Source organism: Vulpes vulpes, chromosome 14, assembly GCF_048418805.1.
Source record: "Vulpes vulpes isolate BD-2025 chromosome 14, VulVul3, whole genome shotgun sequence".
Lineage (NCBI taxonomy): Eukaryota > Metazoa > Chordata > Mammalia > Carnivora > Canidae > Vulpes > Vulpes vulpes.
The window spans coordinates 101,598,734-101,616,752 of NC_132793.1; the positions used below are offsets into that span (position 1 = coordinate 101,598,734).

The following is an 18,019-nucleotide window of genomic DNA, read 5'->3' on the forward strand; positions in this document are numbered from 1 at the left end:
AGGGCCAGGGCAAGGGGCCGGAAGGCACGCTGCCAGTGGACGGTAGGTAGCGAGGCGCCCTCCATCCTTGGCATCCATGGATGGCTTCATGGGAACTGTGTGTCCCAGACTCCTCCCCTCTCTTGGGTGTGGGTGCAACGGTGCACGTATTAGGGACACTGAACAAGCAGGCCAGGGCAGGACCTGCCAAGCCAAGGACCGGGAAGCCCAACTGCAGGCCGAGCTGTGGGGGAGGCGGTGAGAGAGGCTCTTCCACCAATTCATCGTGCCTGACGCTGAAGAAAAACACCAAATGCAGATACAACCTTATTGTGCTTTTAATTACGAAAGATGTAAAACGATATATTATAAAACTTGGAAGCTACTTTATACAAATTCCAATCTTTAAATATTGTTTAACAAGGGACCTGGGAGTTAGGACACTGGGGGGAAGTCTGATTAGTTGCTGTGACGGTCCCACCGGCAAGTGATGGAATCACCTGTACATAACAGAGCCAACGAGAGTCAGAGTTGGAAACGGCTTCAAATACGCAGATGGACTGGAATACACAACGCTTCAGCTTGGCTAATATACAGTAGATTTCGGAGAAATGAAACAGGACAGAGGAGAATTTATGTTGGTCTTCATGTGATCGGAAAAAAGTTTCTCCTAACACCGTGTGTCCTACAAACCACAACCGTACAGAAAGAAAACAGAGAACACAGATAAGTTTCTAGTTCTATACTGTTTAACTGCTAGTAAATGAGAGTAGTACAGCCGTCAATCTTCTCGTAACAAGACTAAATATTGGAAGATAGTTATTCTGGTGCACGTAGCCACTTCAGGTGCCAAGGACCATTCCTGGTTTGTTGCAAAGGCAGCAGTGAGGGCAGACTTACCCCTGGAGGTCAGAGTGACACCCGCCCAAGGATGTCCTTGATGCCGTGTAAGCAAAGTAGGTTGGATAATGCCCAAAACCTTTTCACAGGAAAAGACTGGACCGGTGGACCTAGGGACAAATTTAATTCAGTGCTAAACCTTACTGTCATCATTATACTTCTCTCGGACAAATCACTTTTCCTGGGAGCCTCCATCTCCTCGAGTCACCGGGAGGATGTGTGGGGTGGAGCGGGGGAGGGGGCAGCGTGCTTCATCGTGTAGGTAGGTCCCGGGGCTCCTGCAAAGGCAGGTCTGCGCAGACAGGGAGCGGGTAATCCCGCCAGGTGAGGCACCACACAAAGGATGGGTTATGCTGGGACCTCCACCCAAACTCCTCACAGCAGCGCAGACAGGGAGCGGGTAATCCCGCCAGGTGAGGCACCACACAAAGGATGGGTTATGCTGGGACCTCCACCCAAACTCCTCACAGCAGCACCATTCCCTGCCTGAAAGCCATATGGGATCTTGGGGCCCTCTGACACGGGAAAGGCAGCATGGAGCTGGCTCCTTCTAGCACACTGTCTCCTACCACAAGGAAAGGGCTTGCACTTTAACAACAAGTCACCACCCTCCTGAGATCCTCGGTGTAAAGGGATCTGAAAACTTCACTGGGAATGAGATTTGGAGCTCAGGCGAGGGCCCTGGCTGGATTTCCCAATTCAAAGGCAGAGATTTGGGGCTAAGGTGAAGTGGAGGGCTTGTGCCCCACAGAGGAAGCTGCAGATGTGCCATCGGGGTTATCTCAGACTGGAGGTAACGTGATTCCTCTGGAGACAGAAATGGGATGAGGCCTGGAGAGGTTCAGAGCCCAGGATCCCATTACACACTCTTCTTGTCAAGGGGCGCCAATGTGTCAGATTCAGACCTGTTAGGTGCAGCCTTGCTTCTCCAGGTGGGGACCGTGTAGCGGCCTCTAGCCACACTCCTGGTGTCTCCCTGGAAGGGCAGTGGCTGTCTGGGCAAAAGTCCCAGCACCTTTTGTCTCTCCTCCAGTGCTCCTGTCCTCCTGGTTCTGTCCTCCTGCGCCCGCATTCTGCCCCACGGCCCAGACCCCTCCCTACAGATGCTCTGAAGCATCAGACCCCTCCATCCTCTTCAAACCCACCCGTCAGGTGTCTGGTCAGGGGCTAAGTCAGAGGAGGCAAGCAGTGGTGGAAATCCAGCCATACCATTTTATGCTAAGGTACTAATGACGGCTTCACGAGTTTGGCCTTCATTTTACTGTAGACTTTTTCTGCAACCTCAAAGAATGAATCTCTTTTTAAAGCAATTTAGAGCAAAACATGGATCTGAAAGGGAAGATTTTTGAGGTAGGGGCCTGGCTGGGATCCCCAAGGTCCCAGCACCAATTCCCAAGGCCTCAGCTTCCCCAGCTGTGCTGGATTCACTCAGAAGACAGTTTCCACCCTCCTGCTCTGGAGCATACCCTTGAGGATAACAGGGCATCCTGGCCTAATCGTGGATTTGGTCACCTAGTGTTAGAAGCATATAAAGTGCATGCTTAGCTTAACCACAGGCACAAGTGTTAGAAAAGCTAAAGCTCTGAGATTTGGCAAGGAACGGGGCTAGCTAAAGATTAGACTGCCTTGTGGCAAGGCAGATTCATTCATTCCTTCGTTCGTTCATTCATGCATTCAACACATGGTAACGCAGCACCTACCCAGTGCCAGCACTTGTTAGGTACTAGGGGTTTGGTAACAAATAAGGCACAGTCCCTGTGCTCAAGGAGCTTACGGTCTAGCGGGGTTACGCAGACACTCCCGTTCCACAGAGAAACAACTTCCCCCTGCTGCTGGCTCAGCTGCTGGGGGGTCTGGCTCCGACCTCCAGCATCCCTCCAGTGGTCTGTGGTGAGGGAGGGCCTGTGCTTGTCTGGAGCCCGTCTGGAAGACATTGTGTGTCTGCGGGCTACCTGCAGTTTTCCTCTCTTGCCTCAGTCATCGAGAGGAAGTGCTTTTCTCTTTAGGCTCATCCATCATGAGGGGTGGGTTTTTGTTGTTTTTTCTTCAGTGACTGAATAAAGCAGCCCCCTTCTCCCCTTGTCCACAGGAAAGAGTGTACTGAAGCAGCAGATAGATTACATACTTGGAGAAAACAAATGAGCATTCAGTTTGCTTAACTCAAATCTGTTCTTGAAATCGTGGTAAAAAATAAAAATTCTTCATATTGGAATTAAGGCAACTGGGAGACCATGGGCATCCGCTGGGCCAGCAGCTGGCAGGGGCCGAGCTGGGGCGGGCAGAGCGGAGAAGGCATCATGATGCTGTGGTACCGTTGCTCGTAGCTGAGCCAACCCCCGAAGGCCTGCAACCCCCACCACATCTCAGGCCAGACCCCTTCTTCAGTGTTGACAAAGATCAGTGGTTCTGGGCACGGCATGACGTGACTGCAGCCCCCATTACGCGGTTCTGTTCTATTTGTACACATCGGCAGATTAGATGGCCAGTAACAGTGTACTGGTCACGGTGAGGGCCGAGTCAGCGGAAGCTCGGAAGCAGCTGGCCTGCAGCAGTGTCACCTGGGCCACAGGCCTGAGAGGCAGCGCACAGCTCTGGGATCCGGAGTGAGCCATGGGGTATGAGATGGGACCTCTTCAGGAAGCTAGGAGTCATGGAATCGGCTCCTTCCATGTCAGAAGCCCGAGATGACTCAGGCCCAGAGGATGTTGCTGGCTCCATTCTACGCCGTTCTAGTTGAGCCCCTTCAGAAATAAATTCTCGTGGCCTATTCCATTCTGTTCACAGTCGGTCAGCCCGAAATGTCTCTTCCACAGAGGGGTCGAGCAGGCCCATGCTGGAGTCACTTAACATATTGAGGCCATCCAGGCTCAGGGGTTCTATTTGGAGCTCTTCTTCCAGTGGAAATGGAGTGTCCATGTTCAGGCCGACCTCAGGCATGCCTGCTAGCGCACTGCTGAGGTCTTTAAACAGGTTGGTACTCGAGTCTTCTGGAAGGAGCAGCAAGAGGGAAAAACAGTGCAGGTCAGGAGGCACGCACAACAGACAACATCCCTGCAAAGGCCATCCCTGTCATCTTCCCAGCCAGGACAATGACTGCCTGTGTCCCCACCACTCCCAGAGTCCATTCTGCTCTGGAATCTACTTTCTTTTTCTTTCTTTCTTTCTTTCTTTCTTTCTTTCTTTCTTTCTTTCTTTCTTTCTTTCTTTCTTTCTTTCTTTTTCTTCCTTCCTTCCTTCCTTCCTTCCTTCCTTCCTTCCTTCCTTCCTTCCCTCTCTCTCTCTTTTTAAGATTTTATTTACTTGAGAGGGAGAGTGAGAGCAAAGCAAGAATAAGCTGGAAGAAGGGGCAGAAGGAGAGGTAGAAGCAGACTCTCTGCCAAATGAGGAGCCTGACTCAGGGCTCGATCCCAGGATCCTGAGATCATGACCTGAGCTGAAAGCAGACAACCAACTGAGCCACCAGGTGTCCCTGGAATCTACATTCTTTTCCATCAGTTCCATGACTCCCCATTTTTGCAAGTTTTCTCCCTTTGAACAGTTGTCAATCACTTAAAACTTAATAGCTGAGAAAAATCTTAGATCACCAGGCCCTTTCCCCACCGGCGCATGGTCTCTGGGGCCAGACACCTGCCTTTTGCAAAGCTAAAGTCAAGCTGGGCGGGCCTTCATTCTCTTGCTTTATGTGATGTTGTTTAAACTATCTTACAGTGGGATCTGTGAAAACAGAGCAGAACTGAGGGGTGGCCCACACTCACCTGTCAGGATGGTGTTGGGGAAAGTCCCACAGTTGGAAAACAGGTTTTGTCTCCCATGAAATGAGTCCTGTGGTTCTCGGGGACCTTGCTGCTGCAGGGGCACCTGGAAAGATCAAAGGTCACATTGTAAGCAATGATCTCTGCTTTGAGGAGTGAATAAAGCAACATGCTCCCAGGGCAAAATCAGACATGAAAACTGCCTTGAGGTCCCTTCTCTGTAGGATCCCACATAGAAAATTCCTCTAGGGCAGGCAGGTGCCGGGGTGGAGGAGGGGTCTCTGAGGCCCACAGTGTGGGTGACTCGTCGCCGCTCACATGCTGCCTGGCTCACGAAGCCATCCAAGAAGATAGTAGCAGTCATGGTCTCCCTGGCTCCTCTGGTCTCACACATCCCTCCTGCCCGGCCACCCCGAGGATTCTAGAAACACCATCTTTGGGAACACTTCAAAGATTCCATCTGTAACCAAGGAAGTGATACGACCAAGGGGCTCTTTTTTTCCTTTTGGTTTCTAGAAAAACAAGGTGGAGGGACCACCCTTTCCTTCTCACGCTCAGAGGGAGGAATCTCAGACAGACCCCTCTCCATGAGAAAGCTTCTGGGATGATTGCTTAGAACTGGGGCCTAGCTTATGTGCCTTTCCAGAAATTAATTTCCAAACTATTTTTCAACAATCTTTCCAAAATAGGCATTTCTAGCATTTTTCAGGGAGATACTGACTCATCTAAATGAAACTGGCTTCTTCAGAAAACGAGGAGGCAGGGACTACTGGTTTATGCCATGAGTCTTCACCATGGCCTACTCAGAAACATCTGTCTTTATTTATTTTACTGTTGTAATTATTATTAATATCTGTAAAATGCTCAAAACCCTTCCTTCTCTCTTTTATCTGTCCAAGAGTCTAATACATACTTAGTGGACACTACAAAATGTAGAGATATTTTAAACAGTCAATGTTAGGGAGAACCTAAGAAGCAAAAGGAAGTGAATGAATGAAAACATCTTAAGGAAGGACTTCTGGCCCTGCCTGGACTGAGCTCCCCTGGGAAGCTACAGTGAACTACAGTGAGCTGGCAACAGCAGCGAGGCCTATGGGCCACACCCCTCCTACATCTAAGTTTCCTCAGCAGGATAGACCAGTGGACCGAAGTGCTCCCTGCCCTCTGAGCCACTCTACAATTCTATGACCAGATTGTCATCAGGAATCTAATACCACTTGTTCAAATAGTTCTTCTGCAGAGGCCTGATACTAAATAAGGCAGCCAACACATGCATTTGAGGGCTGGGGGAGATTCCAGGCTCCCTTAGCCGCTGAGCACATCTGCAATCAGGGCAATGGAGTACCCAGTCTATGTGGTGTGGTGGGTTCTATGCCCTGAAAGGCCTGAACAGACAGTGCAGGTCCTACTCTGATGCAGAGGCCTGGATGCTTGCTCACCTGTTGAGGAAAGGCTGGGCCTGGCCTCATGGACTGCTGGTCAAAGCTCACATCTGGGAAGAAGTTGGTCAAAGATGAACCCTTCAGGGAATAAGGAAGGGAACATTTAGTTTGGAACCCAAGGCAAAATACGTGCTCCCTTCTGATCAATGTCCCTGCTAGGACCCACCTGGGCTGTGAGGAGGGGGAAGCCGGATGGAGGCAGGGATGAGGCAGCTTGAGGCTGCTGAGCAGGGGCCTCCTGGGTGTGGGGCTGCTGTAGGAGGGGCTGAGGGAGGTCCTGAGGGGTAGGGTAAGGGGGCGGCGGGGATACTTGAGCTTGAGCTTCTGTGGGCAGGAAAGAAAGTGGGCTTCGGTCTGAGGACATGATCTGTAAAACAAAGCCACTAATTAGCTTGGATTGGAGTTAGTTTCTTTCTTTCTTTCTTTCTTTCTTTCTTTCTTTCTTTCTTTCTTTCTTTCATTCTTTTTTTTTTTTAAAGATTTTACTTACTTATTCATGGGAGACACAGAGAGAGGCAGAGACACAGGCAAAGGGAGAAGCAGGTTCCCTGTGGGGAGCCCAATGCAGACTTGATCCCGGTACCCCAGGATCACGACCTGAGCCAAAGGCAGACGCTCAACCACTGAGCCACCCAGGCGTCCCTGGATTGGAGCTTCTAAGTGATAAATCCTTTAAGATTAGGAGACCTCAAAGTGAGAGAAAAGCCTGAGCCCTTCCTTCCCTGGAGGGTGGGGGGGCAGTACTCTAAGCTATGCTCCCCAAAGCCTACTTCTTACTTCTGCTCCTTCAAAGTGATCTTAAGTATCACTTCACCACAAAACATTTCCCATTCAATGACGATTTCTATTGTCTTAAAACAAAACAAAACAAACACCCACCAATTTAACCAGTGTCCTCAGTGAAAATCATGTTTGCTTTTTTGTTAAACCATAACTTCTGGTATAAGATGGAAGATTGGGGATCTTCCCTGTGGGACAGCAGGGAGCAGGGGTGAGGAGCCAGGAGGGTCTCATCAGTGCACGTGAGGCAAGGTTAGGTTTCACAGCCCTTGATCGTGGGGAGACTGGGGATGGCACTCGGAGGGTCTCCTACAGCTGAGGGTCTCTGGGGAGAGCCCAGGAGGCAAGGCACTCTACTGAAAACACAGAGTTTAAGAGAGCTCACTGCTGAATCTTGAGGCCTCCGCCTTTCTTTCCCAACTTGGCTCTCAGGAGGCTGGAATCTAGGCATGTGCCAGTGTCCTCTAGGGATCTGACCAGCCTGAGAGAAAAAATCTCGAAACTTAGGACACCAGAGACTCACCAAAGAAAAGGCTGACCTAGATCAGTCTACAGTGAAGACCATACTCAATGAGCCTGTCAGCGTACACAGTATTTTTGTGTCCTGTTCTTAGAGATGAGCAGAATGCCAAAGATCTCCAGACTGTGAGGAAAGCATCTGCATGGAAATCAGAAACCAAGGCGGATGTACAAAAAAAAAAAAAGAAAAAAAGAAAAAAAACAAAAGAAACTTGGAGAAATCTATGTAGGCAGACATCGTCATGAAAAAATTATTATTATACTATTTATTATCTTAGGATGTTTGATGCTATACGTAACATTCAGAGGACAAAAAAGAATTCTTGGCAACTTAAAAGTATGAAAGCAGAAATGAAAACTCAACATAACAATGGGAAGATAAAGGTGAGAAGTTCTTGCAGACAGGATGGCGAAGAGGCGAGGAGAATAGAAAAAATAAGAGCGTGACAGGAAAAGTAGGGAAGGTCCAACATTCACACAATAGGAGTTCCAGAAACAGAATACAGAGAAATCAAAGGGAAGAAGTCTTCCAGGAAATAGTTAAGGAATTCATTCCTTCATTCATGAAGAATGATAGGAGTCTCCAGATTGAGGAAAGCCACCAAAGATCCAGGTGATCCTGAAGTTTCAGAACTCAGGAACAAAAAGAAGATTCTACAAGACTCCAGAGGGAAGAAAGGACATTTTTTGTTGTTGTTGTTGTTGTTTTTTAAAATTTTATTCATTTATTCATGAGAGACACAGAGAGAGAGAGAGGCAGAGACACAGGCAGAGGGAGAAGCAGGCTCCATGCAGGAAGCCCAATGTGGAACTCAATCCCAGGATCCGGGGATCACACCCTGGGCTGAAAGTGGCGCTAAACCTCTGAGCCACCCGGGCTGCCCTTGTTAGAAGTATTAAGAATTGGAATGGCACTGGATTTCCCATGAGCAACTCTAGAAACTAAAAGACAATTAATACCTTCAAAATTTTAAGAGAAAATTATTTCAGATTTGAATTCTATCTCTGGTCAATTATGAGTTAAATGATGGGTAGAATGAAGACATATTTGAGTCACGGCAGGCCACATGTGCTTTCTTTGAAATCTACTAGAGGATTTTCTTCTTGTTGTTTTGTTTTAAATATTTTACTTATTTATTTGAGAGAGAGTATGCGTGTGGGCGTGTGCACACGAGATGAGCTGGGAGAGAAGCAGAGGGAGAGGGACAAGCAGACTCCCTGCTGAGCATGGAGCCCAATGCTACATGGGGCTTGATCTTAAGACCCTGAGATCATGACCTGAGCTGAAGTCAGATGCTTAATGGAATGAGCGACCCAGGTGCCCATGGAAGGCTTGTTTTTCAATGTACTGAGAGGAAATCCACTCAGCTCCAAGAGGTGGGGATGTAATAAGCAATACATACATAGAAAATGAGACTAACAAAAAAGTAAGACATTAATTAACTTTCAAGAAAAAAATTGTTTTCATTTGTTATTTCATAGCATACTAAATGGTTCAGCTCCGACTGTGCTATTATAATTGGGAAAACACTAACACACTAGGTATCGCTCTCAACAAAATTATAACAAAGCATAGTGTAAATGAGGAGGAAATGTTCATGTAGGTGGGTGGGGTTTGGAGAGAGGTGATAGAGAACCATATCCTAGTCCTCCATGACAGGATGTCATCAGATAATACCTAACACTAAAAATCCAGAACAGGGGCAGCCCCGGTGGCGCAGCGGTTTAGCGCTGCCTGCAGCCTAGGGCGTGATCCTGGAGACCCGGGATCGAGTCCCACGTCAGGCTCCCTGCATGGAGCCTGCTTCTCCCTCTGCCTGTGTCTCTGCCTCTCTCTCTCTCTGTGTCTCTATGAATAAATAAATAAAATCTTAAAAAAAATAAAATAAAATAAAAATCCAGAACAAAACAATCATGAAATAACACGGTTATACCAAAGACATTAGCTACAGTGCCTGAAAGGAGCCATCTCTAGGGAACGAGAATGAGTCGGGGAGAAGAAAATATTATTTTGTAACAAGCCCTGTAGAACTATCTGACTTATTAAACTATGTGCCTGGATAACACTGATTTTTTAAAAATCTAAATATTAAGGAAACAAAACCCAGAAACATCTGGAAGAGGATGCTCTTTAGCCCCTACAGCTCTCCTTAAAATGTAGCTGGAAAGCAAGAGTAATATTTTTTACATCCCATAAGATAATCTTGCAAAAGAAAATTAAAGGCAATCCAATAACATAAAAAGAACCATTGAAACAACAATTATGAAACACCCTCTTACCCTCTCCCGAAAGGAATTACTCATGTCAAGAGTGAGTAATAACTGGATCTGCTAACTCCTTCCGTTTGGGTTGTCAACTCTTGTTTGCCTAATAATGACTCATTTATGGTGAGGTGGGGAGCAAATGATGACACAATGTACTAGGGAGGGACCAACAGGTTGAAAATATATTCATTGATGATTATGGTAAGAACCACCCTAAGAGCTCAGAATAAAAACAAAGTCAACAAGACAAAATATGATGTTTTGACATCTGAATTCCTGTAACAGGACTGCGACTTCAAAATGTGCTTTTTTTCCTTTTTTTTAAATTGTTTTAGTTTACTTTTTAATCTCTATGGCCAACGTGGGATTTGAACTCACCACTCCAAGATCAAGAGTCACATGTTCTACTAACTGCCCAGCCAGGTGCCCCAAAAATGTGCGTCTTTCTGAACAGACTTCTTTAGGTGCTTTTATGGAGGACCCTGATCCTTATTATAAAACCTATTGTTCCATAAGCAGTAAAAGTACTGCTTCTCAAATCTGTAGTCATAATCAGGGAAGAGGTCTAATCCAATATCAAAGCTTCAGGAAGGTATTAAGTGTCTTCTTTAGAGTTCCCCTGTGGCTTAAAATACAGACTCAGTTATGGATAATTTTCCACACCAATTAAAAAACTCCAGCCTGGTCTCTCCTAGCCACCTGAGACATGTCTGGGTCATGTTCTCTATGCCTTACCATCCCCAAAGCCAAGGTTTGTGAGTTATGACTGCACACTGTGTGTTGTTTATAAAACAGTGATCCTTATAACAAATGTGCTGTTAGGAGATAAATACTGCTTCCTGAGTTCTTCGCTCACACTTGTTCTCTCTGATCTTTTTTTTTTTTTTTTTTTTAATTTTATTTATTTATGATAGTCATACAGAGAGAAAGAGAGAGAGGCAGAGACACAGGCAGAGGGAGAAGCAGGCTCCATGCACCGGGAGCCTGATGCGGGATTCGACCCCGGGTCTCCAGGGATCGCGCCCTGGGCCAAAGGCAGGCGCCAAACCGCTGCGCCACCCAGGGATCCCTGTTCTCTCTGATCTCAGGCATAGGCCAGGACTGGCCGACTGCACTGGAGACCCCAGGGGCTACACCCGGTGAGGGGGCCTCCATCCTGGCCCCATGTGCCTCAACCCATTGGACTGTGTGTGGGTTTGTGCTCACCTGAGCAGCAGGATAGGGGTTCAGAGGGCTGGTGGCCGAGAGCTGTCTGCTGAAACCCTGATGGGCTTCAGGGCCTGGAGAGAGCGTGAGAGGGCTAACTGGGGGCTGCCTCCGCCGGGAGGGGCCACTCATGGCTGCAGTGGGGAGAGACGGGTTGCTGAGGGAGAAGAGCCGGAGGGATGGGTGAAGGGCCGAGGCGCTGGGGGTGGACGCCTGTGGGTGGCTGTTCAGGGACGAGGATGGCGCTGTCTTGTTGAGTGTGGCCTGGATGGACGGGTTACTCCGAGAGCTCTGGAGACCTACAAGACACCAGAAGCACAGTTACTTGCCAGAACTGTAGGCTACAGCTTCTGTTTCCAAAGATGAAAGAAACCTTAACTTTTTCCTATCCAGCTCTGAGGACTTCTGTGTGAGGGGGACACTGGGGCGGCCCTCCTACCATGGATGCATCAGATATACCCATGGCAGGGAAAGGACCCACTGGCACTCAAGGCTGGTGGCAGCAGGGTGACAGTGAGTCTGACTACAAGGAAGCGTGTGAAGAGCCGCTGGGCAGGTGGGACTGGGTGAGCAGAGGCCAAGGCATAGTCAGCCCCCAGCCTGGCAAGAAGACCCCAGGGCTGTGCACACAGACTGTTTGGAACCCCCCCAAAAGCCACCCCCCCCACCACCCATGCCTCTGTCCCAGGTACCACGCCCAGATCCTCTGCTATTCTCAGGGTGCACCCTTTCACAGAGCGTCAAGGCTCTGGGGCACCACGTCAGGGGACCCTGTAAATACCCTGAACACACAGGGAGTCACAGGAAGGGGCCCCCTCCCATGTCTCCTGCTTTCTCTTTGTTTTCCTGGCTCCTGAGAAGTTGCTCATCACAGTCTATTCCAATTCACGGAAAATGAAATTTTTGTTGGTGCTTTGTTTTATTTGGAGGGGAGGGGATGTGAATTTTAGCAGACAGAGAGGTTTGGGAATGGCATTTACATGACAGAGGCTGCTAGGGCTTAAGCTCCAAGAGGCCAGGGACCTTGTCCTGCATCCTGCCAGAGCCTTGGCACAGGACCTGGCATGGAGTGGCTTTGCTCCATGAGTTAATGATGCTTCTGTGTATCTCAAAAGGCAGTGCCCATGTTTCAAAGTTCAGCCCATAATTCTGGTACCAGTAGTCGGGGTGCATACAACTGTGTGTTCTTTTATGTTCATAAAAAACTAAGTGTTAGATAAAAGTTACTGCAATGGAGCAATGACAAAATAAAGCATTTTTTGGTGGCAAATGATTTTTTTAAACACAGGAAAGATGTTTCTGATAAAGCCCTATGCAGTTATCCCACGGTGAAATTCTCCACGGAAAGCCCAGAGATGTGGCTGGCTCGAGTAAGAATCAGTGCTAGAGATGTGAGCTTAGGTTAAGAAACAGATCCACTCATTTGGAAGGAAAGCTCAAGCAAGTTTAAAAAAGTATGACTTTGTATACCATGCATTTTAAGGAGTGCCTAGAAACTATAAACACTTGATACTGGTTCTGGACAATAAATAATGTTTTGTTTTTTTTTTTTTTTAATAAATAATGTTTTGAGGAAAATAATACACAGTGAGAAACAGAGGATTTTCAGCTGAAGCAAAGTGTCAAAGGCTGCCCGGGAGAATGCCGGCTTCCTCAAGACCCCAGGGAGTTAAGTGCTGATGCTGCTTTACTTATGTGACTTGGGTGTCCTTGTTTATACAGAATTCACCAGGACGCTTGGTAGAGCAGCAGGATAATAAAATAATCGAAGTAAGTAAAGGTTATCTCTAAAATCAGTTCTTCAAACCTAGGATGATGTGGTACAATGGGCAGTACCAGTGTAAGCATTAGAGAACCTTCCAGGTGACCACTCCAAAGGGGACCCCTCTCATGAGAGTGGTGAATTCTGATTTGCGTGGACATCATGTTGAACCCAGAGTGGAAACCAGCAGGTGCCCTCCCACTGATGGACCATCACTGGGGACCCCTTCCACACCACATCACCATCCACAGCACAGCTCTCAGGACCGTGACAGCCGGGGGCTAGACCACAGGACTGGGAGTAAGAGATCAACCCTGCCTCTGATATTGACAAGAGCATCTATTAGGGTTCAAGTATTTTTAGTCATGTTTCAACATGGGGTCTGAGCTGTGGGTGCTCAAAGTTGGTATGGTAACACTCAAGTCACATCATGGGCAGCACTGTAATATAGTCATGTGCTGACCTGTTAGCACTTCTGGAAATTTGAACAAATCTTTTTTTTTTTTTTTTTTTAAGATTTATCCATTTACTCATGAGAGACACACAGAGAGAGAGGCAGAGACACAGGTAGAGGGAGAAGCAGGCTCCATGCAGGGAGCCCGATGTGGGACTCAATCCCAGGACCCCAGGACCTCGTCCCGGGCCAAAGGCAGGCGCTAAACCTCTGAGCTACCCAGGGATACCCCTGAACGAATCATTTTAAACTGTGGTAATTTCTATTTAATATATCTGTCTGTTGAGTATAAAACATTTTTATCATATCCATTATACATTTTCTAAAATTCAAAATATTCTCTTCTGAAATCCAATGGAAAATCAGAGGGCTCTAGAGAGATAGCTGTAATTATAACTATCATCATACGTTGATAAGAGCCACTAATATTCAGTGAACACAGAATGGAATGGCTGCTTTTTTGTCTTGACTTTCACATCTTACTCTCCAAGTCCCAGGATACCTGGGCTGGTGAAGGCAATAAAGAATGAAGTTTAGCAGGTGCTCCAGAGCTCACTGAATCCAGCAGAAACAGATCACCAAAGTGAAATGTCAAGAGCCACCTGTTCTGTCAGAACAGGTACATAGCTATCTCTCACTCAGATGCAATAGTTCTCATTCAACAATTCATGGGAGACCACCTATGATTAAGTCACCAGGGTACATACATGGGCACAGTCCTTACCAAGTAGGGGACACTTACCAGAAGAGCTTCTTATGCCCAGGTGAGTCATAGCAGCCGGCAGGTTGCCCACACTATTCCCCACACTCATACTCCCAAAGATGTGGTCACTGGTATCCAGTGAGGCTGGCATGGGTGCGGAGTAGTGGAGGTTGGTTAGATCTGGCAATGACCCCCCGGTGTTCAGGGTCCCCAAAAAGGGCGAGAGGCCTATGTTTTGACCATTGTGTGGAAAAGCACTGGAAAAAAAAAAGAGTATTTCTTTCTAAAGTGCATTTGGTTGCTGGGGAACAGAACATACTTGTCAAATAAAGGCAGTGGGTATCAAACATCGAAGTCCTTATGTAGGCTTTGACTCTCTCTCGTTCTGAGAACTTGCATCCTTGGCTTAACCCTTCTGAAGGGCAACTGCCTTACCTGTTACATCAGACTAAGGATGTCATCTATGCCCACTTTACAGAAATATTTTCCGAGACCAGATCAGACTATGGATGCAAAAGTTCTTTGAAAAAATATAAAGCCCTATATAAAATGTGAGTACCTGCTTTATCTTTGTATGGTTCTTTTTGCTAGATTTTAAAAGTATCTCCCCACCCCCCCCCCCCCCAAAAAAAGTCTTTCTGCATCAGGCAGATACCTTCCAAGATATATTTAGTTAGTTTTCATAAATTGTAAAGTGAGAGAGAGATGTTGCTATTCACTTATCCAAATCTGCCGGTTGGCTGGTCACTGTGTGCCAGGCACTGGGCTGAGTGCTGGTGGCATAAGGACGAATGGGCCAAGTGTCTGGATTCGCAGTCAGGCCCACCCGATGGCTGCAGGCTTGGAGCAAGAGTGTGTGTGGAGGCCCACATACCATCTGCTGAAGCTTCTCAAAGTTATGGATCTAATTAACAAACCCTTAAATGAACCATGTTCCTTGTTTCTGTCCTGACAACTATACCTCCATAATAGCCTGGAAGGCCAGATTAAGAGAATCCTCTGGCTCCTTTAAGTTCTGCACTGGGACATATGGAGGTGGCCGTGGTCCTTGGGTCCATCACCATCTCTTCCCTCCCAGCCTGCCCCTCACCATGGGCACCCATGGAGCTATCCCAGCCTATAGGCCAAGCCCTGGCCACACTCCACATCCCCCGTCACCCCTTGGGCAGGTGGTGTGTTCCCTGGTGGCCCCTTGGACTCCAGACTCCATGGGAGTGAGGTGTCTAAAAGGTGGGGCTCTGGGAAGGACCGCCTAGCCTAGGTCTGAGGGGCACTGTTCTAGGGGTTCACAGGCAGGCAGGAGAAACAGACCCGTGGCAAAGCAAGCAATGTGGAATGAAGCATGTGGGGTCAGGGATGATAAAGTGTGGGATGCCTATCGGGGACGAGGGATGCTGGGAACACAGTAGCCAGAGTTGCCAATCTCCGGATGGGCTGGTAAAAGAACACTTTACGAAGCACATGACAGGGAGTTTATGCTTCAAGGAAGCAGTCTGACATGGCCAGGTTGTCGTGGCAGAGCCAGGAAGGGGTGGGTGGCTGGAGACCAGGTAGGAGGGGGTGGAGTGAACAAGGGTAAGGTGCCGTGCTGTTCTGAAGACTCTGGACCAGGGACTGTTGGAAGGTAGGGAGCCCAATGTAAGCTGCAGGATGACATTTTAGAAATGCCACTGTGGTCAGTGTGAAGGGTGGTGTAAGGGAGCGAGAGTGAGGCAGGGATGGTCCAGGTCTCACCCAGGGAGAGAGTAGTGAAGCTAAAGAGGGGGGGAATGGCTGGATGAAGGTGGTTGGAGGAAGGAGCTGTTCTTAAGGAGCAGGGGAAGGGTCATGGATTCAACCAAGGGCACTGCTGTCTACACAGCACCTCTCAGGGACCAGCCACAGGCATTAGGGTCTCGAGAGACTCCGACAAGGCAGGGAGGCAGCCATATGATACAAGTGTGTAGTACAGTGACCTAGCCTGGTGGCATGAGGTCTGGAGGGGATAACCAGTGGGTTGGGGCACTCCCTGGGATACTCCTGGGCTGAGTTCGAGGACCCAGACAATCTAGGTGGGAAAACCATTTCAGCCAGAGTTCATGGCATGGGCAAAGCAGGGAAGCATGAAACCACACAGCATGCCCAAGGAATTGAGACAGGGCAGGAAATACGGCAGGAAGGTCAAGTGCAGGAGGGGTGGTGGTGAGGGAGGTGGGGCTGGACAGGTGGGCAGAGAACACACCCTGACAAGCAGCCAGGGAAGGCTAGAAGGGGAAAACATAATCCTTCTGAGGACAATGTGGCTAATGGATAGGGGAGGGAGGACGGGCAGAAGGAGCAGAGCCTGGGGCCAGGGAGGTGAGTGGTGGCTGGTGCTGCTCAGTAGTCAAAGGAGGAAAGGGGAGAGCATGGGAATGGAGAGACAGGGATGGAGCCTAGGGACACTTAAGGCAGTATTGGAGAAGGACTCCCAATATTCCAGCATAAGGACACTAGCCTAGGGACACATGGGTGTGAGTAGACTGGGGATGAGGGTGGGAGCTATGGACGATAACGAATTCTTAGATACTGAATTTCCACAGGACAAGAGGACGTGTAATGGGGACATCTCTTGAGGACAGTTCCCTTGGAACAGTGAGGGTGGAGGCCAAGCCACAGTCAGTTGAGGAGTGGACAAGCAGTAAGGAAGAGGAAGACTCAAGAGTAAACTCTTTCAAAAGTGCAGCTAAGAATTCTAGAAATGAGGGACACCTGGGTGGTTCAGTGGTTGAGCATCTGCCTTTGGCTCAGGTCGTGGTCCCAGGGTCCTGGGATGGAGTCCTGCATTGGGCTCCCCGTAGGGAGCCTGCTTCTCCCTCTGCCTGTGCCTCTGCCTCTCTCTGTGTCTCTCATGAATGAATAAATAAAATCTTTAAAAAAATTTCTGGAAATGAGCAGGAAGGAAGTAACTAAAAGGGAACTTAGGGCCAAGGCAGGAATTTTTCCATGCAGATTCCTTAATCAGTACATTTAAACACAGAGAGAAAACCTAGTAGAGCAGGCAAGGCTGAACACCAGGAGAGGGAAGGATGGGCAGGAGGGAGAGACCTCAGAAAGGCCAGGGTGGACAAGGGCTAGGGAGGGTAAGGTGGTCAGTGTTGGCTGGGAGGATACTTGTGTCTCTGGGAGGACAGGGTGGGGAGGGAAGCTGAGCCTTCATTCCTGGTGGCCTCCCCCTTTTCCTGGTAAGGTAGGGGGACTTGCAGAACCATGCAGGCTTGGGAGGATGTGGGGAAAAAGGAAAGGTGTCCATTTTGACGAATGAGGAAGAAGTTTTGGTTGTAGAAAAACTGAATGTGATAACTTGTCTTTCAGGTTGGCTGGATAGAGGAGACAGGTTATGAGGTTAAAGGTCATGGATTAGAAAAATGGACTTGAGAACCCCCAGCTGCTCACCCTGAGAGCGGATGGGCTCTCTTTGACTGCTGGGCGGCAGGCAGGAACAAAGGCAGAGGGAGGAAGTGGGGAAGGCGGGGCGGCGGCACACAGCAGGGATGGTGTGAACCAGGTCACTGGTGGCATTCAGAAGGGTTCCTCTCTGCTCGCCAGAAATACAAGCTGTCACTTTCCAAATATACCTACGACCCACTGGAGTCCTTTCCTGGATGTGCTATGGGACAGGTAGTGCTATCCCAGGTTCAAGACTGTCTGATGATTCCAACCTTCCTTTGAGTCCAGGGCAGGTGACGCTAGGCCCCTCACTCTTTAGGGAGTAAAGTTGTACACTACTAAATACACTCATTATTTAGTGGCTTTATAAGCTCCCTTTTATATTTGCACATTTTCCTATTTATTCCTCTTTTGCTGATTTTTAAAAAAAATTTGGTACAATACATCCCACAGAAGTTTATCACGCGTTAAGTGGATGGCTCAGTGGTATGAAGGACATTCACAGACACTCTGCCCATCGGCTTGTGCATGAGGAAGCTGCCAGGCAGCCTGACACTGTCCCGGGCCCCCCAGTGCCCACCCCGCAGCCAGCCCCTCAGTCTGTGTGGCCCCCCCCCAACGCCTACCCTGCGGCCCTCAGCCACTGCAGTCCCCCGATGCCACCTCTGCTTCATGGCCGAGCTGCAGGTTTACCCACACTTGGCTGTATTATTCTCAAGTGTATTCACGGCAGTTCTAGTGCCCTTATGTGATTTCATTACTTTAAACAAACAAAATATGAGCACCAAGGGGAGCTGTTGCTTTTATGAACCTTCAGTTGACTTCCAAGTTACACATAACAAGTGAAGT

At 48.4% G+C, this 18,019-nt stretch overlaps 1 protein-coding gene across 2 annotated transcripts in view; it reads right to left on the minus strand.

Moving 5' to 3' along the window:
- Positions 1 to 293: 293 nt before the first annotated feature.
- Positions 294 to 18,019, minus strand: part of CRTC3 (CREB regulated transcription coactivator 3) — a 98,534-nt gene continuing 80,808 nt past the window's right edge. Inside the window, exons 10-15 of one of the 2 annotated variants that reach the window (XM_072737342.1) lie at positions 13,802 to 14,019; positions 10,844 to 11,142; positions 6,240 to 6,440; positions 6,071 to 6,151; positions 4,635 to 4,737; positions 294 to 3,866 (exon numbers count right to left, since the gene is read on the minus strand). In XM_072737342.1, coding sequence (XP_072593443.1) covers positions 3,658 to 3,866; positions 4,635 to 4,737; positions 6,071 to 6,151; positions 6,240 to 6,440; positions 10,844 to 11,142; positions 13,802 to 14,019 — 1,111 coding nt within the window. In that variant the 3' untranslated portion in view covers positions 294 to 3,657. The remainder of the gene's footprint in view (positions 3,867 to 4,634; positions 4,738 to 6,070; positions 6,152 to 6,239; positions 6,441 to 10,843; positions 11,143 to 13,801; positions 14,020 to 18,019) is intronic. The other variant, XM_072737341.1, reaches the window with a different exon arrangement.